The 21,972-nt window shown below is 33.8% G+C and overlaps 1 protein-coding gene, 1 long non-coding RNA gene and 1 other non-coding gene across 9 annotated transcripts in view; 2 read left to right on the forward strand and 1 right to left on the reverse strand.

The window, feature by feature from the left end:
* Positions 1-21,972, reverse strand: part of DOP1A (DOP1 leucine zipper like protein A) — a 108,582-nt gene that overhangs the window by 43,010 nt on the left and 43,600 nt on the right. For 3 of the 7 annotated variants that reach the window (XM_077903227.1, XM_077903223.1, XM_077903224.1), the window contains exons 4-14: positions 21,370-21,540; positions 17,945-18,134; positions 14,497-14,595; positions 9,027-9,126; positions 8,157-8,266; positions 6,890-6,998; positions 5,622-5,742; positions 4,011-4,130; positions 1,820-1,934; positions 1,427-1,456; positions 829-1,062 (exon numbers count right to left, since the gene is read on the reverse strand). In XM_077903227.1, coding sequence (XP_077759353.1) covers positions 829-1,062; positions 1,427-1,456; positions 1,820-1,934; positions 4,011-4,130; positions 5,622-5,742; positions 6,890-6,998; positions 8,157-8,266; positions 9,027-9,126; positions 14,497-14,595; positions 17,945-18,134; positions 21,370-21,540 — 1,399 coding nt within the window. The remainder of the gene's footprint in view (positions 1-828; positions 1,063-1,426; positions 1,457-1,819; positions 1,935-4,010; positions 4,131-5,621; positions 5,743-6,889; positions 6,999-8,156; positions 8,267-9,026; positions 9,127-14,496; positions 14,596-17,944; positions 18,135-21,369; positions 21,541-21,972) is intronic. The other 4 variants (XM_077903228.1, XM_077903225.1, XM_077903229.1 and 1 more) reach the window with 2 other exon arrangements.
* On the forward strand, positions 18,810-18,929 carry LOC144317961 (U5 spliceosomal RNA). The gene has a single exon (XR_013383824.1). It is a non-coding gene; the product is annotated as a U5 spliceosomal RNA (small nuclear RNA).
* On the forward strand, positions 19,859-21,181 carry LOC144317200 (uncharacterized). Its single transcript, XR_013383134.1, has 3 exons — positions 19,859-19,993; positions 20,711-20,859; positions 21,054-21,181. It is a non-coding gene; the product is annotated as an uncharacterized LOC144317200 (long non-coding RNA).

Raw genomic sequence — 21,972 nt, forward strand, 5'->3', positions numbered from 1 at the left:
TAAACCCCAGAGCGGTTTAGCGCCTGCCTTTGGCCCAGGGCGCGATCCTGGAGACCCGGGATTGAATCCCACGTCGGGCTCCCGGTGCATGGAGCCTGCTTCTCCCTCTGCCTGTGTCTCTGCCTCTCTCTCTCTCTCTCTGTGTGACTATCATAAATAAATAAAATTAAAAATAAATAAATAAATAAAAAATAAACCTGCTGTCCAATATGGTAGCCACATGTGGCTACTAAGCTCTTCCAATATGGCTGATCTGGCAAAGGAACTAAATTTTTTTTTAATTAAAGTTCAAAAAAGTAATGTTTTAGTTATGATACAACTTTTACATAGGTTTAGAATAACTTGGTATGTGAATTTAGTTTTTTAAACGTACACTATAAAATTAAATACAGATCAATTATTTCTGATAAAAATTTTGCAATTCAATGCTGTAAATATAAAATGCATGCTGGAATTTTGAAGAGTTAGTACAAAAAAGAAATGTAAAATACCTCATTTTTAAAATATTACATCAATTTTATATTGATTATATGCTAAAATAATATATTAGCTATATTGGGCTAAATAAAATATAATTAAATTATTTTCACCTGTTTCTGTTTTTTAATATGGCTACCAGAAAGTTAAAAATTACATATCTTGCTTAATTATATTTTTAGTGGAGGGCTGATATAGACAGCTAAATTGCCAAAAGCCTAAGAGATGGTCTACTGCCACAACAACTGAATCTAAAAAAAAAATTCAATAATATTTAAATGACTATATATAAACTAGTCTGCTTTGAAGAAATACAGTCGGTCTAATACCAAAAATAATAGCAAACCTTACCTTTTTGTCTTCCCATTCTTTGACTGAGTTGCTCTGCCCACTTGTAAATTGCAACACACCTCCAGAGCTGGCAGATAAGAGTGGAGGTTGAACCTTGCTAAGGATCTTTGAGCAGAGCCTGAGTGAATCTGTGAGTTCAGACAAGTGCAATGTCTGGAGATGGCTTGTCAGGGCAGAAATCATCCTGAGCAGCAACTGGGGCAAGTGTTCTGTCTGGATTTCAATGTAAGTCTCCTGAAGATGAAAAATGAAATGACAAAAGTTTATATATATATATATATATATATATATATATATATATATATATATATACACATATATATATATCCATAAAATTCTATTATTTCATTTATTTTTAATGTACGTAACACAAAAGAAATAATTTTACTCATCTGTAATACTTTATATGTATCATGCTCTTAATTAACATTGTATGGCCATGTTATTACTGGCTTATAAAATTTCTATTCCCAAATTCTCAATTTAAGTACTTCAAGGTATATATTATAAAATAACCCCAGTTTTATCTGCTATATTACTGAAACTATAACAAAAGTGAATGCAATCAGTTCAAGACAAAACAGGCCAAATATCATACCTGACACAGCACCCTCATACTTCTAGTAGGCTTCAAAATGAGAAAGCAAAGAATGCAGGAGAGAAAAGGAGAAAAGATTTCCAACAGTCTTCATTTAACAGAAAGAATTATTAGTTAAATATAAATGCAGCATTAAACCACTATACATTAACATTTAGGATTTCAGTAACATGCAGTTGTGAAGTATATTCCATGTATTACATAAAACATATATATATCAGAGGACAAAACTTGGAAAAATTCATAGGAAAAAAAAGCTTTGCCAAAAGGGGAAAAAAAAATCAATTTAACATTGAAGAGAAAATTTATTGACAGATGAGGTCTATCTCCAAATGAAATATTTGAACTATGTTATTACGTTTCTTCAATACTTTTTTACCAAAGTGGTCTTACCAAAGAAACTATATCCAACAAAAAATCCACCAGTAAGCAGAAATTCGTTAGCTGTAACTCAGATGACTCACTACTATCTCCAGGCCCAATCTGAAGTCTGGCATGCAATGTTCTCCTAAAAGGACAAAATTCACTTTATTGAGTATACTACCAAGTGGTATGTATATTTATATCATACATACATCACGTTCTTTTTAATGAGAGTCAACACTGGGACACACACATTGATGTCCCTGTGAAATTTCCGTTCCCCTAGAACACTTAACTCTAAGTGAAAAATTTCCAAAGCAATATTCCTAGGCTTATAACTCTCCCTGGAATGCTCACCCTCTTCCAAGTGTTCTGGGTGGCTCTCACTCTTTTGGACTTATTTCCCATGGTTTCCACTACACATATCATCTCTAGTTAAAACGGATTGCTTGTTGCTTGATTTATAACCTTGGGGCTTTTTTTTTAATACCAACTTGTCCTCCTGATTCGCCATCTTCCCTCAAACTCATTCTCTCAAATTCAGAATGCATCCATCCTTCAAGGTCTGAGATCAAAAGGTGTCTCCACCAGGAAACCTCTTCTGACTCAATCCTCCAACAAACATTCACTTTAAATCATATTAGTCCTAGACCATATATTGCCCTACACTCTGAAGACGCAAAGAATATGACAGAGTCCCTAACAAGCAAGAAATAAAAGTGTATAGATAAATAAATGTAACAATATGGCAGTGCAGGAATTGATTCTGATGGGAGATTTAAGGGAGTCATAGAAGGGACGCCTGGGTGGCTCAGGAGGTTGAATGTCTGCCTTTGGCTCAAGACAAGATCCCACGGTCCTGGGATCGTGTCCTGCATCGGGCTCCCTGCGAGGAGCCTGCTTCTCTCTCTGCCTGTGTCTCTGCCTCTCTCTCTGTCTCTAATGAATAAATAAATAAAATCTTAAAAAAAAAAAAAAAAAAGAAAGGAAAGCTATCGATCTCCCAGATGAGCTAAGGGGAAGAATGTTTTAGAAGAAATAGCACAAGTGAAGACTCAGCAGCAGGAGTGAAGGTTCAGTCAATCGATGTGTGTTCAGGGAATAGTACAGAAGGGCAAAGAAGAATGGATGAGTGTTTGTGAAGGTGGAAACCCAGGGCTAGGTGGCAAAAAGATACTCATTATTCTTCAACATTCCTACTACATTTTAATATATTAAGGCATCCGTAACCTTTTTTAAGAAGTCTGTTTATTTATTTATTTATGAGAAAGAGAGAGCACCAGCACAAGCGGCGGGGGGGGGGGGGGGGGGGGGGAGCAGAGGGAGAGGGAGAAGCAGACTATCTGCTGAGCAAGGAGCTTGACCTGGGCTTGATCCCAGGACCCTGTGATCATGACCTGGGCCTATGGCAGATGCTTCAATGACTAAGCCACCCAGAAGCCCCAACATATCTGTAACTTTTAATTTAATTCTAAGAATAAGCATGTGCATGTTTCACTTGTTCCCATTATAAGGTATTTGAAGACAGGGGCTGTCTATATTCCCAGGTGCTCATTATCTGTTGAATGAGTAAGCAAACAACTTTCTAAACCATTAAAGGGATTAATGTTTCATATTTTTAAAAGACTTCTAATTCCAAGATTGTACATGCTTACTTTTTGACTACATGCTCCCAGGGCTTGAGAGGTTAATCTGGTTCTGAGAGGATTTTGTCTAGAATCCACAGATTCATTCCACTCAGGTTCACAGTATTCTTGGGTTTTCAGAGTTTTTATACTTTATGTCCTAAGAGGTAGAGGGCTTTTATCACTCACCAGTGACAAAATGGGCAAGCTCTAGGAGTTTAAAAACACAAGAATCTCCTAGGAATTTTTTGTTATTAAAAGTGGGAATCATTTTGGTAAAGTATACTGAGGCAGCAGCCACAAATTTGTTATTTTCTTAACAATGAAGAAAAACTGGATTACTATAAACTGGAGAGAGAAAATCTTTCAGCTATGTTGGTGACTAAATACCTTGTTTTCTAAACTCCTTTTCAACTTCAAAAGCATATGATCAATGGTTCTAAGTGACACGACAGAGCCAGATTATGGCTACTAAATAATTAATAGTTGTCAGTAGTAGTAGAATATATAAAAGAACATTCTTTTCGTTAGACTCAAAAACTTAAAATTGGCTTTGGATGCTACTAAATTAAAATGAATGAAACAGTTTAACATACCTACAACATTCTTCAAACCAACGTGCAACGTAATCCCACATATAGTAAGGCTCAAAGGAATTAAAAAGAAGGTTGGCAGTTTTAATCAGCTCTGCTGTTTTCTTATTTTCCCTTAATTTACTAAAAAAGGAAAAGAGAAACAAACAAAAACTAAGAAATATTAACATTTATTTTTTCAGAATTAAATTTGAGTACAATGTTGTTAGGACAGTACATATTCCTAGGTATTTGCTAGAACATTTGCTAGTGAGAAAATTGCAACAAATAATTTTTATATACTGACACTCTATTACTTTGTATGTGGTTACTTTTCCAAAGTCAGGTTTTCATAACTCAAATGTATGGATCAAGATCAGAAATGAGCCTTCGAGAAGAAAAAATAGCTGTGCTTCCAGCAAAAGAACAAGTTATTTTTGAACCCTGAGGACCTGTTATTTGGCACTACATTCTTTTATTTTCCTTGAAAATTATTATTCTTAGCTGAAAAACAAAATAATACCATAAATTGCCATTATTACTAAAATTCCATCAGGGAAAAAAAAAACTTATTTCAAGGGGGGGTCCTCTGGCCTATTAACCACCCACTTTCCTATCATCTCCTGCCACCTTTCCTAACAGCTAAAACAGTTGTTTTTATTTATAGTGCGGTACTATCAATAGCACAAAAGACTCACTGAGTATGCTATGGGGCAATATAGATTATCAGGCAGTGTAAAGAATGAAATCGGGTACCAGGGTAGTCAATATTAACTTCTCAAACAAAAAGTACAGGGATATTTAACAGAAATCAGAAACTGTCCTAAAATGTTTTATTTATTTTTTCTTTTTTTAAAAATTTTTTTTCCTAAAATGTTTTAATATGTAAAATTGTGTTTTAGGAAAGCCCAGGTTATCTCCAAAGCCTCACTGAAGAGACACAAATGGAATGCAAATTATGTAAAAGGAACTATAGTCTTGAAACCTTTGTTATAATGACAGATGAGACTTTATGGTTATGACATTGTCAACATGAATCTACCACCGAGTTAGAGAAAAGGATATGCTAATATTCCATGACTTTTCCCAGGCATTAAAAAAATACATATTTGTATATATACCTGAAAGAAGAAATAACCACAACTTGAAAAAAAAAATGTTGAAATAACACCTGGTGCCCTTTGATTCATTTAACTCCAAGTTCAATCTTTTTCTGAACTGTGATTTGGTCTCCTGAGTGTGTTGAGTAACCAAGAGGCACAACCCCACCCAAACAACCAGGCCCAGTACCAAGCAAGGTACAATTTCCATTACTAACTGGCATGTGGCAGTTAATCTCCTTTTAGTTTGGAAAGTGTGAATAAACTCCCTGGAATCTTTATCTTCATATTAACTGTTAAAACTTAGTATTCTAATGAGTTAGATTGAGAACCAACCCTGGAACGTGGTGGTTCTACTATAAAATGCCTACTTCAAAGATCAGCACAGTTAATCATGAAAGTTCATATTGCCAAAATACAGTAGTATTCAAAATCAGATACTCAGGAACACAAATTTCATAGAGCAGTGTCTACTTCATGAATATTAATAAATAAGGACATTTTTGTATCCATGCTTAGTTTTTTGGTAATCCACCTGCTTAACTGAGCATGATCCTTGCTGAAGGGTGGTTCCATTTGAAGATCCAATTCTGCTTTGCATTGAGAATATAATGTTCTAAATACTTCAATTAGGACATCTTCCAGAATTACAGGTCCTAAAATTAATATACATATTAAAGACAATAATTAATTAGCATTGACAAATCAGGATTATTTACAAATTGGCCTGATTACAGGATGCTTTAAAACAACTATTTTGAAAAAAATAATTTTTTCTAGAAGCTACATTAAACTTCACATTTTGATCTGAACAAATGTTTATTTAACAGATTGACATTCTAAAAATTATAGAATCAAGCAAGTGTGTTTGGCAGTTAATAGCAACATCCTTGGAAAAGTTATTTAACTTCTCTGAGTTTTGGTTTCCTTGCCTAGAATGAGGATGATACCAAAATTACAGGGCTGTTACAGGGTTAGGAAAAATTATTTATAAGGTTGGTAGCATAGTTCCCAGAATATATTAAGTATTCAATAAATACTTTTATTACTACTGATATTATTTTAAATGATTTGAAAAAAACTTGACTACAACAGATGCCAATCTCCTTAAAAAAATTTCTGAGCTTCATCTATTATCGCACAACAGCTAAAAATAAATTATCAAAGCCATCAATACAACTTGTTTTTATATTTAAAATTTTGCATTTTTAAGAGTTGGTGAGAAGACATGCATATTTGCTAAAACATCTGCATATAATTTAATAAAACTACACATTTTATATTTCATTTTATTGTTTCTAATATTTTTGGTTTTTCTTAATTTCTGTCTCAGGTGCCATAATGAACTTCCTAATAGACCTAATATCTGAGAAATATACAGTGGAGAAAGGGAGAACACACAAAACAAAGGGGACATGGGGAATTAAGCTGAGAGAGAGAACCTAGATATCTTTTGCTCAAGTACTTGAATTTTGTGAACTATAAGACAGACAGTCATGACAGATCATAGATGCTTCAGTTAATCAGGATTAAGAAGAGCTTAGATATTATCTTTAAAATGCCTCTTCTGTTACATACATACATTACATACATAGTACAAGGTAAAATATGAGAACAAATGGGTTGGGTATATACATTTGTATCTTCTTAACGTTCTAGAGTTAAGAAATTGTTGAGAACCTGTATTTGAAGGCCACCTCAAAATACAGCAATTTCTCTATGTCATGACTTTGTCTTACTTTTATTATGAGGCAGTACAAAACAACCACACATGATCTTACGCCCTAGGACAGTATATATTACCTAGCTCAGGTTTGTCAAGTAAACTGATTAAAATACGAAAAGGTTTTAGATCCTGCATTAAAGTGCTCTCTTCTCCAAATCCATTCACTTGTAAGATCCCCACCATTGCCTTTAAAAAAGAAAAAGGATATTAGTCATTTAAATAAACAGATGCAAATACTTTTTTCTTAAGGAAAAAATTAAATACGACCATATGTAATAGAGATTTAGATCTATTGCTTTTCTGTGCTCGCTTTGGCAGCACATATACATCTATTGCTTTTCTTAAGTTCTTTCACTGAAGTTAGGTTTTTTCCTCTGCTAAGGGGGAAAAAAGTTATATTCATCCATCTTGAGAAAAAAAAAGAGTGCTTACATTTCTCTAGAAAAAAAAGTGGAAAAGTTAAAAAAATCTAGAAAAATTCATGAGTTACTTTAACTTTTTGCCTAAAAGATAAAAATGTTTCTATTTAATATAACAGCATCATCAACAGGTCTCATCAACATACAGGTACTGTATGGCATAGTACCATGACAGCATCTGCTACTATGCAATTGTCTTCCCACTGGTAACTCAAAACTGAATTCCTATAACCTCACTCACTTAAAAATGCTTCAGAAACCATGTATTTCCTGTTTGAGTTACCTTGAATATCTCATAATTAAAATAAAAATAATAAAAAATAAAACTATGGCTCATTTTAACTTTCCCATTACAACAGTAATTTTACCACATTTAGATTCCTTTTGCAACCCAAATTTCCAAGAGGCTTCAGAGGAAATAACGCAGGTCCTAGCTCATTTTTGGAAGATCTCCAATTCATAGGGCAGAGAGGTGAGAAGCTGAAACTATGTATTAATAAAGTCATAACAAAGTAAAAAAAATCTCTGTACTTAACTGGAAGTAAATCTAAAGATTACTTACCCATTTTATTGTAATCATTTGCTTGTTATAGTCATTGTTAGGATATTTGTGAGCCTTGTTTCCACCCTTCCATGACAAACTAATTCTTTTTTTTTTTTTTAAAAGATTTTATTTATTTATTCATAAGAGACACAGAGAGAGGCAGAGACGTAGGCAGAGGGAGAAGCAGGCTCCATGCAGGGAACCCAATGTGGGACTGGATCCTGGGACTCCAGGATCACACCCTGAGCTGAAGGCAGGGGCTTAACTGCTGAGCCACCCAGGTGTCCAGACATACTAATTCAATTAAGACAGGACCTTACATTTGTTGAGTAACTCACTGATCAGGGAGTAACCAAAAAATAAAGTGAAAGCGTTTATTACCTGCACCAACAATTCTTTTGAAAAGGTAGTGAAATAGTAAGTGGCATGTTCTTCAGGATTACTGTGTCTTGTGCTTCTGGGTCCTATGATAGCACCGTTGTTATCAAAACCTCCATGGAAACAAATAGCAAAATAAATTAAAATGGAATTCTCAAAACTGTTGTTCACTAAAGACCAAAACAACAAATATCTCAAAAACAGCACCAAACACTTACCAATTAGTAGCCCAATCAATGTCAGCAAGAGAGATCATTTTAGATAGTTTAATAAAGGGAAACCAATTCAATATGTAAGTGAGTATCATAGTATTCCAGCATTATCCTGCCTTTTTTTTTTTTTTTTTTTAATCTTACAAACAGTGAAATAGCTGAAGAGTCAGAAAATCCAAGTTAAGATATATTGTATCTTTTCACTCTGGACAGTAAGGAGTTGTGAAGACAGGCCAAACACTCACAAAAAGTATGGAAGAACAAAGAACTTACTGCTTGAGTGGGAGATTGTTAAGGAGCCATGTGTGGGACAGTAGTAATAGTTCTGATTCTTTTGATGACTTCAAAGTTTTGAAAATTATGTTATTACTTTGGTTATTAATTTATCTTGCTTTGTCTACATATTCACAGTATAAAAGCCTCAACTTATAAGTGGAAAAAAATCTTGTCAAAGAAAACACAACTTATGGGTTAAAATAGCCTCTCTTAAGAAGATTTTGAAATTTCTTCAAATAATAGAAAATACCATTTATATTTTTTTATTGTCTATTCAAGCAAAGTATTAGTTTCTTTATTTAGGACATACACATAACTTGATAATATTTATGTATGGGGAATTTCTATCTTTCCTCAGCTAGGACAATACACACCAAACACCTACCAAGAAGCCATGCATAAAGTCTTCGGTTCAGGGACATATCCCTCCTCAATACCACATGAAGGGCTGCTGACAAGATCCTGATCATATCTGGTCGAGTGGCCTGAAAAAGTGAGAAATGTAGTTGTACTTAATCACATATAAAAACACATTCCTTTTTTTCCTCTTTAAAAAAATACTACCTTGCAATAAACTCAGAACGTTAGGGCTTATGAGGTAGTTTTATTTAAGATTCATTTGACTTTTTGAACACAGGAATGATTACTTCCATTTTATTGATTCAGAAACAGTAAGAAAAGGAAGCACAGCTATTTAGCTGCATAACTCAATTATTTCAATCTCCAGTTTAAAGTTCTTTAACCTATCCAATATTAGTAAGATTTGAAATAAAACAAACAAGAAAATGGAGCAAAATGGAAAAGATTCAAGAAAATCATATGCATTTAGTCTTTCATATTCATAGTGGTGTCAACTGGTAGTAATTACATTAGAAGTTCACTATCTTCATCAATTATAAGTCTTTCATTTCTTGACCTCTTAAAAATTTTTATCTTGTAGTATTTCAAACAGATAGTAAAATACAGAAGGCAATATAATGAATGCTTTTGTACCCATATCCAGCTTTAACACATCTTATTTTTCATTTTACTCCAGCTCTTTTATAAAGAGAAAATTCATTTTTTTCTTTGCCTTTCCTAATAGCCTTAATTAGATGTTCAAAAAGTGATTTCCTAATCAAGGTCTGGTTTTAGCTAAAAGAGATAAGGTTAAAAGAAAGATAAAAGGAAAGCAGCTAATTCAATAGCTGTTAATTTTAAGAATATTACTAGATAGCTACTTAATAATAGTATTTTGGAATCTGAGCATTAGAAGGTAATGTGGAGGGATGCCTGGGTGGCTCAATGGTTGAGAGTCTGCCTTTGGCCCAGGGCGTGATCCCAGAGTTCTGGGATCAAGTCCCACAACGAGCTTCCTACATGAAGCCTGCTTCTCCTTCTGCCTATGTCTCTGCCTCTCTCTCTCTCTGTGTCTCATGAATAAATAAAATCTTAAAAAAAAAAAAAAAAAAAAGCTAATGTGGAAATCAACTAGTCTAAGAATCACTCTAGAATAAAAAACCAGAGCCATACAGGGCCTAAGTACTTCATCAAATTCAAATTCAAGTACCTGGTTAGTGCCTCACCTGAATACAGAGAAGTGATTTTTTTTTTTTTTTTTTCTAGAATAGACTTCTTAATCATAGACTTGTCAACTTTTCACTCTTTGGTCCTTGACAGTACTGGAAAAGGATTCACTCAGCTTATTTGTTTTAAAGGAATGTTAGAGAAATAATGGAGATGTTACAGAACACAGATCATCAATAGCTGAAAAATTATGGTCACTCATCTGAACATGAATGCCTTTTAGTCATCTAAGCAAGTCTTAAAGTGTGGTCCCTGAACTTCTGGGGATTTCTAAAACCCTTTCAGTAGTCCCCAAGGTAAAAACTATACCCACAACAATACCAAGATGTTATCTGCCTTTTGAAATGTGTTGACATTTGCTCTGATGAAGCAATAATGAGTAAAACTGCCAGCACCCTAGCAGGAACAAAAGCAGTACAGCAGTGGCATCTACTGTACTTGTAGTCATGGTATTTTTTACTGCCATGTACTACTTCAGCAAAATTAACAACAACAAAAAAAAGCCAGTTTCACTTAAAAATGCTGTTGATGAAGCAGAAAAAGTTTATTTTATTAAACACTAGCCCCTGAGCATAAGTCTTTTAATATTCTGTGTAATGAAATGGGGAATATACACAAAACACTTCTGACATATACTGATGTATATATGATAGATGTCTTGAGGAAAAACACCTGTTTACCTGTTTGAATTGTGAGATGTACTACCAGTATTTTTTTTTTTTTTTTTTTACTGATTACCATCTTTGCCTGAAAGAGGGACTGATACAAACTATGATTACTCAGGTTTCAACACCTGACAGATATTTTCTCAAAAATAAACAAAGTGAGGCTGTCACTTTAAGAAAAACAATTAATATTCATCATTATAGATAATAAATTTTGAGCTTCCAAGAAAAAATTAGAATTTTAGTTTTAAGATTTTACTTATAAATAACCTTTACACCCAACATGGGGCTCAGATTTAACCCCAAGATCAAAAGTCACATGCTCTAACAACTGAGACAGCCAGACTCCCCAAGAAAATTAGAATTTTGGCAAATCTGTATTTGGCTTGAAAGCTTCCCAATACCTAAAAAATTTTACTGATGAGATCTGCGGTAGTAGTGAGCAATGTGATAGTTTGTTATTGTGTTAATCTTTGGAAGATCTGCATAATTCAGTAAACTAACATTTTCAAATAACCAATCATGATGTTACAAAAGCATGTTTGTGGGCACTGGGTGGCTCAGTTGATTGAGCTACCGACTCTTGACTTCAGCTCGGTTCTTGGTTCTTTATCTCAGGGCCTGAGTTCAAACTCTACCTCATGCCCAGCAAAAACCAACCAACCAAACAAACAGAATATTGATTATCTTGTTTGGATAAAAGATGCATTCAAAGTACAAGACAGATCAGCAGATTTTCATGAAATAGAATATGAAAGGTTCATTGATTCGGTTTCAGCTTCCATAATACAACTAATTTTTTTTTAAACTACAGCTTATTGAGTTTTGGTGTAGTATCGAAGAATATGCTTCTTAAACAACAACAGACTGCTGAAACACTCCTCCCTTTTCTAATTACATATCATCAGTCAGAACAGATTTTTCCCATATATTTTAACCAAAAGAAAAAAAAAAACAAAATGGATTGAATGCAGCAGATATGAGCATTCTGCTCTGTACTGTGGGACCAGACATTAATGAAATTGCAGAAAAATAAAACAATGCTACTCTATTCACCAAATTTTTTAATGTGTTGGCAAAGAGTTACTTTCATAAAATGTTATCTATGCTAACGTGATAATTGAGCCACCCAGGCATCCCAGGATCCTCAATATTTTTAAAGAGTATAATAGGGTCTCAAAACCAAAGCATTTGAGAACTGCTAATCTAACATCAGATATGAAGATTACAGATATTTTAATAAAATGTTGAAAAGGACTAATGTCTTGGGGCACCTGGGTAGATCAGCTGGGTAAACATCAGACTTTTGATTTTGGCTTAGGTGATGATCTCAGGGTTGTGGAATCAAGCCCTGTCTGGCACTATGTTCAATGGGAGTCTGCTTCTCTGCATGTGTGCTTGCTCTCCCTCTCTCTCTCAAATAAATAAATTTTAAAAATTTTTTAAAAAGTACGTATGTCTCCCTAATTTTATTTTAAAAAACCACACACACACAACTTTTTTTTTTTAACCAGAAAAAAAAAGAGAGAGGGAGAGAGAGAGAGAGAGAGAGTGCACATGTTGAGGGAGGTGCAGAGGGAGAGGGAGAGAAGTGGACTCCCTGTTGAATGTGGAGCTTGACACACGCTCAATCTCAGGTCACTAAGATCACAACCAGAGCAGTAATCAAGAGTTGGTTGCTTAACTGACTGAGCCACCCAGGTGCCTTCCCCTCTCCTCAAACTACTCTAGAAAATAAGAAGTCATTTCTTGATTACTGTTGACATAACCACATATTTCTAATACGGAAAAGAATTCTCAAAGGTATAAGTATTAGATATTAGGGTCAATTTTCCATGAAATAAGTAAAAAGAGTCTACAAACACTAACTGCTGAAGTTATTAATAGTAATCACTTTTGGGACAATATAATGAAGGCTCCCTTAAGTTATAATTAAAATAAATATTTGCTTAAAATGTATTATATGCAAGATATAGAAAGAGGAAAAGTGGGGAACAAATATGATTTTGTCTTCATCAATATTCTCAGGTAATTTAAAAATTTGGTACAGTAATGGGGGAAGTATTATAATGGGCCTTGGTAGGATATGTACTTTTAAAATAACATTAAACACAGCTATTGTTTTATAATACAAATTATAAAAGGTAAGGCTTGAGAAAATCTTGGCTGGTAGGAATACAGAGATGGTAGAGTAAGAAAGTACTGAAAGAAATCACATAAACAAAAGGTTGAGAAAACACTGGTCTAATGAGATTACAAATTAGGTTCTTCCCAATTTAAGTCTACTATGACTTAATCCCTCCCATCTTGCTGAATCACCTATCAGTGACAAAGACAAACAATGTTGAATGCTTGGAAGGGAAGAAAAGAATGGGAAAGTTTAAGAGTAAAAGTCAGTACACTTTTTTTCAATAAAGACCCAGATAATAACTATTTTAGGCTTTTGAGCCATATATATTACTTTAGCATATTCATTTTCTTTTATGGGTTTTTAAAAAAGTCAGACTCCTTACTACCCGATGAGCTGTTTGCCCACTCCTATACTGATAAGTTTAGACCACTCTGACATCCCAGCAGGTGTTTCTGTGAAAAGCCAGAGGCAGAATAAAGGCCTCTGGTTTAAGGATGGAAAATCTCAAAAACAGAAACTGCGGATAGTTTATGTACTAATTGGGGACAATATAGGCAATGAACTATAAAATTCAATTATTAATAATTCAATTTCAACTGAATAAAGTAATAAAGAAAAATGTGAGCTTGGCAGATCATAATGAAAACTCACTAGTTATCTACCAACCATAGTTCTTACAAAATCCCAAAATAGTAGTGTTTTCTGCTAATGACTTTTTAGAAATAAATATGCTTTTCCAAGGCAGAAATTCTCCGTATCTTACTACTTTTGTTCTTCAATTCTGAATGTTCATACATTGTTGTTCTACATAGCTCACCAAAGTTTAGAACTCAAAAGAATTCAGACCATTTCTTTAAAAATGAAGAGACTGATAATAAATTAAGTCCCGCCAATGAAACACTTCACTCATGATTTGTTAACTGTTTTCATCTGTAATAAAAAAGTACTAGAGAATGTCACAGTGACTGAATATCTGGCTTTCAAAGAGCCAACTCTGCTAAGGGTCTGACATACATCATCAAATTGCCAAACCAAGTAAAGGTAAGTTTCATCAGAACAGAGATAACAGCTTGGTAGAAGGCCTGGGTCTCAGAGTCCTGCCTTACTTAGAACCAGCAATGATTATCTCTTTTAATAGGTTAGAATTTTTAAAGATTCTATGAAATAATCTGTTTCAATTCCCTGTGTTCCTATGCAAATCAATAACCCTTTTTCTTCTTTTTCAAAATTCTGTCAAATTCTACCCTTTAAAAAAGGAACTTAATTCAGGGCATCTGGGTGGCTCAGTTGATTGCCTGCCTCTCAATTTCAGCTCAGGTCTTGATCTCAGAGTCTTGAGTTCAAGCCCTGCATGAATTGTACATAATTATGTATTGTACTTACCAGTTCATAAAACAAAAGAATTCAAGTTAAATTCAATTTTAAAAGTAACTATGCATCAGGAATCTATGATTTCCAAAGAATTCCTCATATTAATATTATTAATGTTTTACCTGACTCATATGGAATGGAAAACAGAAGAGTATGAGGTCCAGTGTGCTTCTCTGCACAAGTACACTTGAGTCCTGCACCGAAGTACTTACTGCTTCTACCTGAAATAAGAGAGCCTTTAATATCTATTGTCTATTACACTGGGAAAGATTTACCATGCAAACAGAATGCTTCATTTTCTCCAACAAATACTTCTGTATGCTTCTTTCTTATCACTAATTAAATGTATTTACATTATTTTGAATAGGTAAATATATTATGATGGTTTAGAAAAAATTAAGGCACACACAAGAGTATACAGCAAAAAGTTCTCTACCACATTTGTCCCCAAACTACTCAATTTCCTTTTTACATGCAACCAGCATTACTAGTGAATATTTTCTGCAAAACTAAGTAAATAGGAGACACATGCATGTATCTCAGATTTTGCCTTTTTTTTAACAATATATTTTGGAGATCTTTCCTTAACACTACATAAAGAGCTTCATTATTTCTTTATGGACAAAGAAATACTCTATTTCATAGATGAATCCTAATTTTTTAATAGGCTCCTAATGATGGATATTTATACTATTTGTACATATTTACTATCCTAAATAATGCTGCAATATACAATACAAAGATAAACAAGTATGCTTGTAGGATAAATCTAAAGTAGTACTGCTGAGTCTTTGGGTATATGTATTTGTAATATAAATAGTGTAATGCTTTCCATTAAGGTTATATAGATTTATATTCCCAGCAGCTATGTGATTTCTGTTTTTCCATATTTATCTATATTTTTTTATTTTTGCCAATCCTATTTATGAAAATTGGTATCCTGGTATAAATTTTTATTTCTATCATAAGCAATGTTAAGCATCTTTTCATATGTTTGAGTTATTTTTATTTCCTTTAGGTTAATTATCTGTTCAAATCCATTTTTCTACTTATTAATATTTGTTTGTTTATTATAGCTTTTTGAATAATATGGAGGATAGTACTCAGGAATATGTTATAAATAGTTTTCCAATTGTGACATTTATTTTTTAAAGAAATAAAGTGATTTGTTTAAAATTTCTATTAAGTCATTTAAAGGAAATGTAACAATATGTTTTAAAATCTGCATAAAAATGGTATAGTCATTTTGGAAAATCGTTTGGCAGTTTCTCATAACCTTAAACATATACAAGAAGAAACAGGAATAAATGTCTGATCTTGGATTAGACACAATTTCTTGGATACTATCTAATACCAATAGCACAAAGATAAAATAGATAAACTGGACTTGATCAAAATTAAAATTTTTGTGCTTCAAAGGACAGTATCAAGAAAATAAGAAGATAGTCCATAGAATGGGAGAAGATATTTTTAAATCATATATACAAGGGTTTAACATCCAGAATATATAAAGAACTCCTACAACACAACAACAATAAAGAGGAATAACAGAGTTTAAATAATGGGCAAAGAATCTGAAGAGACATTTCCTGGAAGAAGATATAAAGATGCCAATAACCAGGAGAAAATATGTTCAATGTCATTAGTCATTAGGGAAATACAAATCAAAACCACAATGAAATAATACTTAAACCTGCTAAGATATCTATTATAAAAAGACAATAACAAACGTTAAAAAGGATGTGGAGAAATGGGAATCCTTATATGTTGCTGGCAGAAATGTAAATTGGTGCAGTCACTTTGGAAAAGTTTGCCAATTCCTCAAAAAGTTAAACCCAGAGGTACCATATGATGTAGCAATTCCACTACTAAATGAAGTGAACACCTATGTTGACACAAAAACTTACACATGAATATTCAGAGTATTATTCAGAATACCCAAAAAACCTATCTGACAGATATATAAATTGTGGTATCATCCCTACAACGCACTATTATTCAACAATAAAAAGGAATGAAGTATTCATACATACTTCAATATGGATGAATATTAAAAATATTAGGACAAGTGAAAGAAGTCATTCATAAAAAGCTATATAGTGTATAACTGCATTTGTATGAAATGTCCAGAATAGGCAAATCTATAGAAACAGAAAGATTAGCAGCTGCCAGGGACAGAGGGGAGGGAAAAAGGTGGTGTGATTAATAACTATGGGGTTTCTTTTTAAGGTGATGAAAATGTTCTAAAAATTAGATGATAACTACACAACTTTGTGAATATACTAAAAACCCCTGAACTGTACCATTCAAAAGGATACATTTTATGGTGTGTGAATTTTATCTTAATAAAGCTGTCATTTAAAAAAAGTTAAATGTACCTTTACTATATGAACCAGAAATCCCATTCCTAGGTATTTCCCCAAGAAATAAAAACATATGTCTCCACAAACAACTGTATGCAACTTTATTCATTATTGCTCAAACCAGAAACAAATGTTCATTAATTGGTAAATGAATAAATAAACTGCAGTGCATTCATGCAAAATGATTCTACACAGCAATGTAAAGGATCATGGATATGTGCATACCCGTGGATGAACCTCACATGTGTTGCAAAAAAAATGAAAGAAACCAGACTTAATGGCTGAAACTGTATGATTCCATTTCTATAATATTCTGGAAAAAGTACAACTTTAGGAACAGAAATCAGACCAGTATTTGTAAGGGCCTGGGAGTATAGGGGAAGAGAAGTAACTACAAAGGGGCACAGAAGAACTTTCTTGAGTGATGTAAATAGTCTTTACCTTGTTCATAATATTGGTTACTTGATGGTAGACATTTGTCAAATTCATACAACTGTACACACAAGATGTCTTCAGTATACGTTACTTATAATTTAATAAATGTAACCAAAAATCTGCATAAAAATTTCAGTCATTTCATAATCAAATGGGAAAAAAAGTACAGAATGATTAACCACAATTTTTTAAAAACACTTTTCATAATGACCTTTGAGGGTTTGCTTTTTACTTTGCTAATTTTCACAGTACAGCACTCTACAGAGATAAAAGGTTTCCTTCTGTTGTTAATCTAGAAATTAAAAAGTATAAGCAATTGATGTAATTTTTTTGGTATTATCTTGCACCATCTCCTTTGGTACTATATCTTCTTGTACAAATCCCATTACAGAATCCGGCTGTTGCTTTGTTAAAAATCCATCTTTCCTATGAGAGCTGTGACTGAGTAGAAGGTCTCTTCTGGAATCATATAATTAACGTGGCTATATTAACAATGGTCTTATCAGTTAGCAAAATGGTAATAAAGACCATTTATTTGCTTGAATAACCCATGGAAATAACATATAACCTATAATTCCATTTCCATGAAAAAAATATTTTGAAACTTTTAAAAACAATAATTAGTGACTAATTTGGTCTTTGAGTTTCCTTGATGAAAAATATCTCCACAAAAATAGGAACCCTGTTTGTGGTACAGTTCTCACTATCTGTCTGGAATAGTGTGCCTGGCTCTAAAGAAGTATGTTACGTGAGCAACCATATATAGACGTACCATTAGCTCAATATCACTGCCAATTATATAAAGTTGATCTTCCATGGAAAGCTTCCTGTTCAAATGGGCGAGAACGTATGTGATTCCTGGTAAACGTACAGCAGGACTGGTGAGGAGACTACCCCAGAGGGCACTATAGAAGGCTGACTGGTCCACTGCAGCAGCAACCTTTTCCAACAAGGTGTTTGTTCTGAGGTACAAAACAAAGTGGCTTAAGAAGACATGCATTTAATTTCACATTGTTAAAAAAATTCTTCTTCTCCAGAAAGTATGAAAGCATTTATACTGTAGTTCTGTGCTTTGCCCTGGAGACAAGTGTGATAAACTAGAAGTGTATACTTCAGAGGACTAGATTTCAGTCCTGGTTCCCCCATTTACTAGCTGTGTTATTTGGAAAAGTCAAACTTTCTTCAGTTCTATGTCCTAATTTGTAAAATGAAGATAACAACGAAAATGCCCCAAGTCCTATACATCTCAATTAATAGTAATCCTACAGCAGAATATATTTTAATTTCTATGAAATTCTTTTTTTTTTTTTTTTTAAAGTAGGCTCTACACCCAGTGTGGAACCCAACATGGGGCTTTAACTCACGACCCTGAGATCTAGACACGAACTGAGATCAAGAGTCAGACATTTAACCAACTAAGCCACCCGGGTACCCCTCTATGAAAATTTTTTTTTAAAGATTTATTTATTTGAGAGTGAGAGAGCAAGTACATGTTCACATGTGCACAGGGGGAAGAGCAGAGGGAAAGGAAGAGAGAGAATCTCAAGCGGATTCCCTGAGGAGCCCAACAATCTGGAGCTTGATTTCATGACATGAGATGAGATCATGACCTAAACTGAAATCATGAGTTGGACACTTAACCCAGTGAGCCATCCAGGCGCAATAAATCTTTCACCTTTTACTAAAGATTTCCGTGGAGAGCCACCCAGGTGCACCACCTCTCGTTTTTTTTGTTTGCTTGTTTTTGTTTTTAAGGAGACTCCATGCCCAGTGTGGAGCCCAATGTAGGCCTTGAAATCAGAACCCTGTGAGATCAGGGCCTGAGATGAAATCAAGAGTCAGGCACTTAACAAAATGAGCCAGTCAGGTGATTCCACCCCCACCCCATAAATTCTTAAAGGTTATTTTCCAAATGTTTCCTTCTCTTTGAAATCGTATTATGTAATTCACAAAATTTAAAAAGTTTGTTGGAGATTCTAGCAGGGGAATATAGGCTAATCATTTATCTCTGACCAAAAAATGGTCCTCCTCTATTGTAGAAGGTCGCTGCTCTGATCAAGCACACAGCTTTGGGAGGGACACACCTGGAAGAGTGAAGGAAGGGGACACCTGCCTACTCAACCAGGTCAGCTGAATCAACCCTAGTTATCATGGGGTGACAGATGTCATAGCCAGATTGCCCTCATTTCCTGTAATTCATTAAACTTTGATAAATCAGACCTCTAACAAAATTATTACTTAGAAGATAAGTAAGGATTATCTTCTAAAATAAATTACTTTTGATTTGTTTCAAACTAGAATAACATAATACACAAAAATATATTACATTGTAGTACAGTAGAGTCAGAATCAGAAGAACCTGATGATGTGCTCTACTGTTTACTTGCCATGTGACTTAACCTAACACTATACTCCCTTCTGGCCTTAATGTATCTATGGCTTAAAAGAACATGTTTATAAATCCCTTTATTAGAATTTGTGTGGAATAACTGTTAAAACACAATGCTATGGTCTGAAGGTCTCCTCAAAAGTCATGTTAAAACCCTAACCCCCCAAAATAATGACATTAGGAGAGATAGAGCCTTTGGGAGGTGCTCAAGTCATGAGGGTGAAACTCTCATGAGTGAGATTTGTGTTACTATGAAAGAAAACCCACAGAACTCCATAGTCCCTTCTACTGTGTGAGGTCACAGGGAGGAGAGTCCAATTATGAAACCAGGAAGAGGGCCCTCACCAAAACATGACTGTGCTGGTACTGATACTGGACTTCCAGCCTTTAGAACTGTGACAAATTTGTTGTTTATAAGCTGCCCAATCTGTGGTATTTTGTTATTGCATCTTAAACAGAAGACACATAATGAGATACACCATAGATACTACATTCATAAAAATCATTATGTCAAAATTTTAACTGTATCTAGCAGACTTATAAAGTATTTCCCTTAGAATATAACAATTAGAAACAAAGCTGATTTATACACTAAATGAAATATCATGTTTCTAAAATTGTAAGTAAAAAGGTAAACAAAAGAAAATGGTAAGTTTTGAGACAAAAAATAGATTTTCTCCAAGTAGGTTAGGAAGGTAATCCAGTATTTTCAGAATTAGATTCATACTATATTACAAGAATATATAACCACAATAAAAGAGAGTAGCTAGTCAATGTACCAAAGTAAAGTATTTAAATTTAAATCATTAAATGTACTCATAAAATAAGCTTGGCATTTTCTGTTTTTTTCCACCTGAATTTATAATTTCCTTTTTGGTAAGAATATCAGTAATAAGCTATTAAAGACAGTTAATGCTATCGTGCACTGTCTATAAACTTTCTAAAAAATAACACACTCCAAAATAGATTAAATCATTTTCTTTAAAAAGTTAAAATATCAAAAAAATAAATAAATAAAAATAATGAGTTAAAATATCAAGAGCATCATGTCAATAGTTAGCAAAACAGCACTGTACTTGGTATTAGGTTCTTTTCTACCATTGATTATTTATTTATTTATTATTATTTTTTAATTAATTTATTTGACAGAGAAAGAGACCACAAGCAAGGAGAGCAGCACAGGGAGAGGGAGAAGCAGGGACCCCATGACGCAGGGAGCCTGATACATGGCTTGATCCTGGGACTCTGGGATCATGACCTGAGCCGAAGGCAGATGCTGAATCGACTGAGCCATCCAGGTGACCCACCACTAATAATTTAAAAACTGTTGGCATATGGCCCAATTTCCCATTCTTTTATTAATTTAAGTTCCTATGTTTTGATTATTATTTTAAATTATGGGTTGCAATTTTTTTCATGACTTAAATGTGCTACGCACTGGACTAAGTGATTATTACAACAGAATGCACTATGTATAATGTTTGTTTTGTAGATGAGGAAACTGAATAAAGTTCTCAAATGGTGAAAAAGCGTTCCTAAGCTGTCCAGTCCATCAAGCCAGGATTTGAACCCAGTCCCTCGGCCTCTCAAGTCTGTGCTCGTACTACCTACCTATATTTTCATTGTAATATACAAACTAAATATACTACTTTCTTTTTTTGTTTTTTTGGCTATAGAAACCTTCAGGTCATATACTGAAATGCATAGAATAATTAGTTTTTATGACGTTAAAACATTAATCCGAGGATGCTTGCTGACAAATCCATGATTTTGATCGCTTAGCTGCACCACCAGCAGTCCTGCCTTACCTCTCATAGTACTCTGATCCTTCTTCTAAGCCAGGCAGAATGCCAGTTAGCAGTCCTTGTAGACCAGGCTTCAGGGTCTTACCCAAAGGCAAGTAATATATCTCGTACAGACTCAGCAACGTTGGCTTCACAGACATGGCAGCATTTGCAAGAAGAGGAAATAACCCAGAACTGTTTCCAAAAATAGAAACAAAAGGGAGTGGGGAGAGGCACATTAACTACAAAGTATCAATTCACATACATATATTCATGAATCTTGATTTGTATTTTGAGGAAAGAAGTACTACTGATCAGCTCAAAATGCTATCTATATATTGATGACTTCTACATCCATTTAACCAATCCAGGTCTCTCACTTAAGCTTCATATTCACAAACCCAGTAGCTACATAGTTATTTCACCAAGTCTTCAAATTTCACAATTTCAAAATATGGCATCACCATCCATCTGGCTGACCAAAAATCTATACATTTAGGAAGATCCTTGACTCAAAATAATCTTCTTCATAATCAATCACCAAGTTTTCTCTCCAAATCATTCTTCTATATATTTTTTTGAATATTATAAATTATCTCTACCAGACTTTTCCTTAGAAGACATAAC

This window comes from Canis aureus, chromosome 7 (assembly GCF_053574225.1).
Source record: "Canis aureus isolate CA01 chromosome 7, VMU_Caureus_v.1.0, whole genome shotgun sequence".
Classification (NCBI taxonomy): domain Eukaryota; kingdom Metazoa; phylum Chordata; class Mammalia; order Carnivora; family Canidae; genus Canis; species Canis aureus.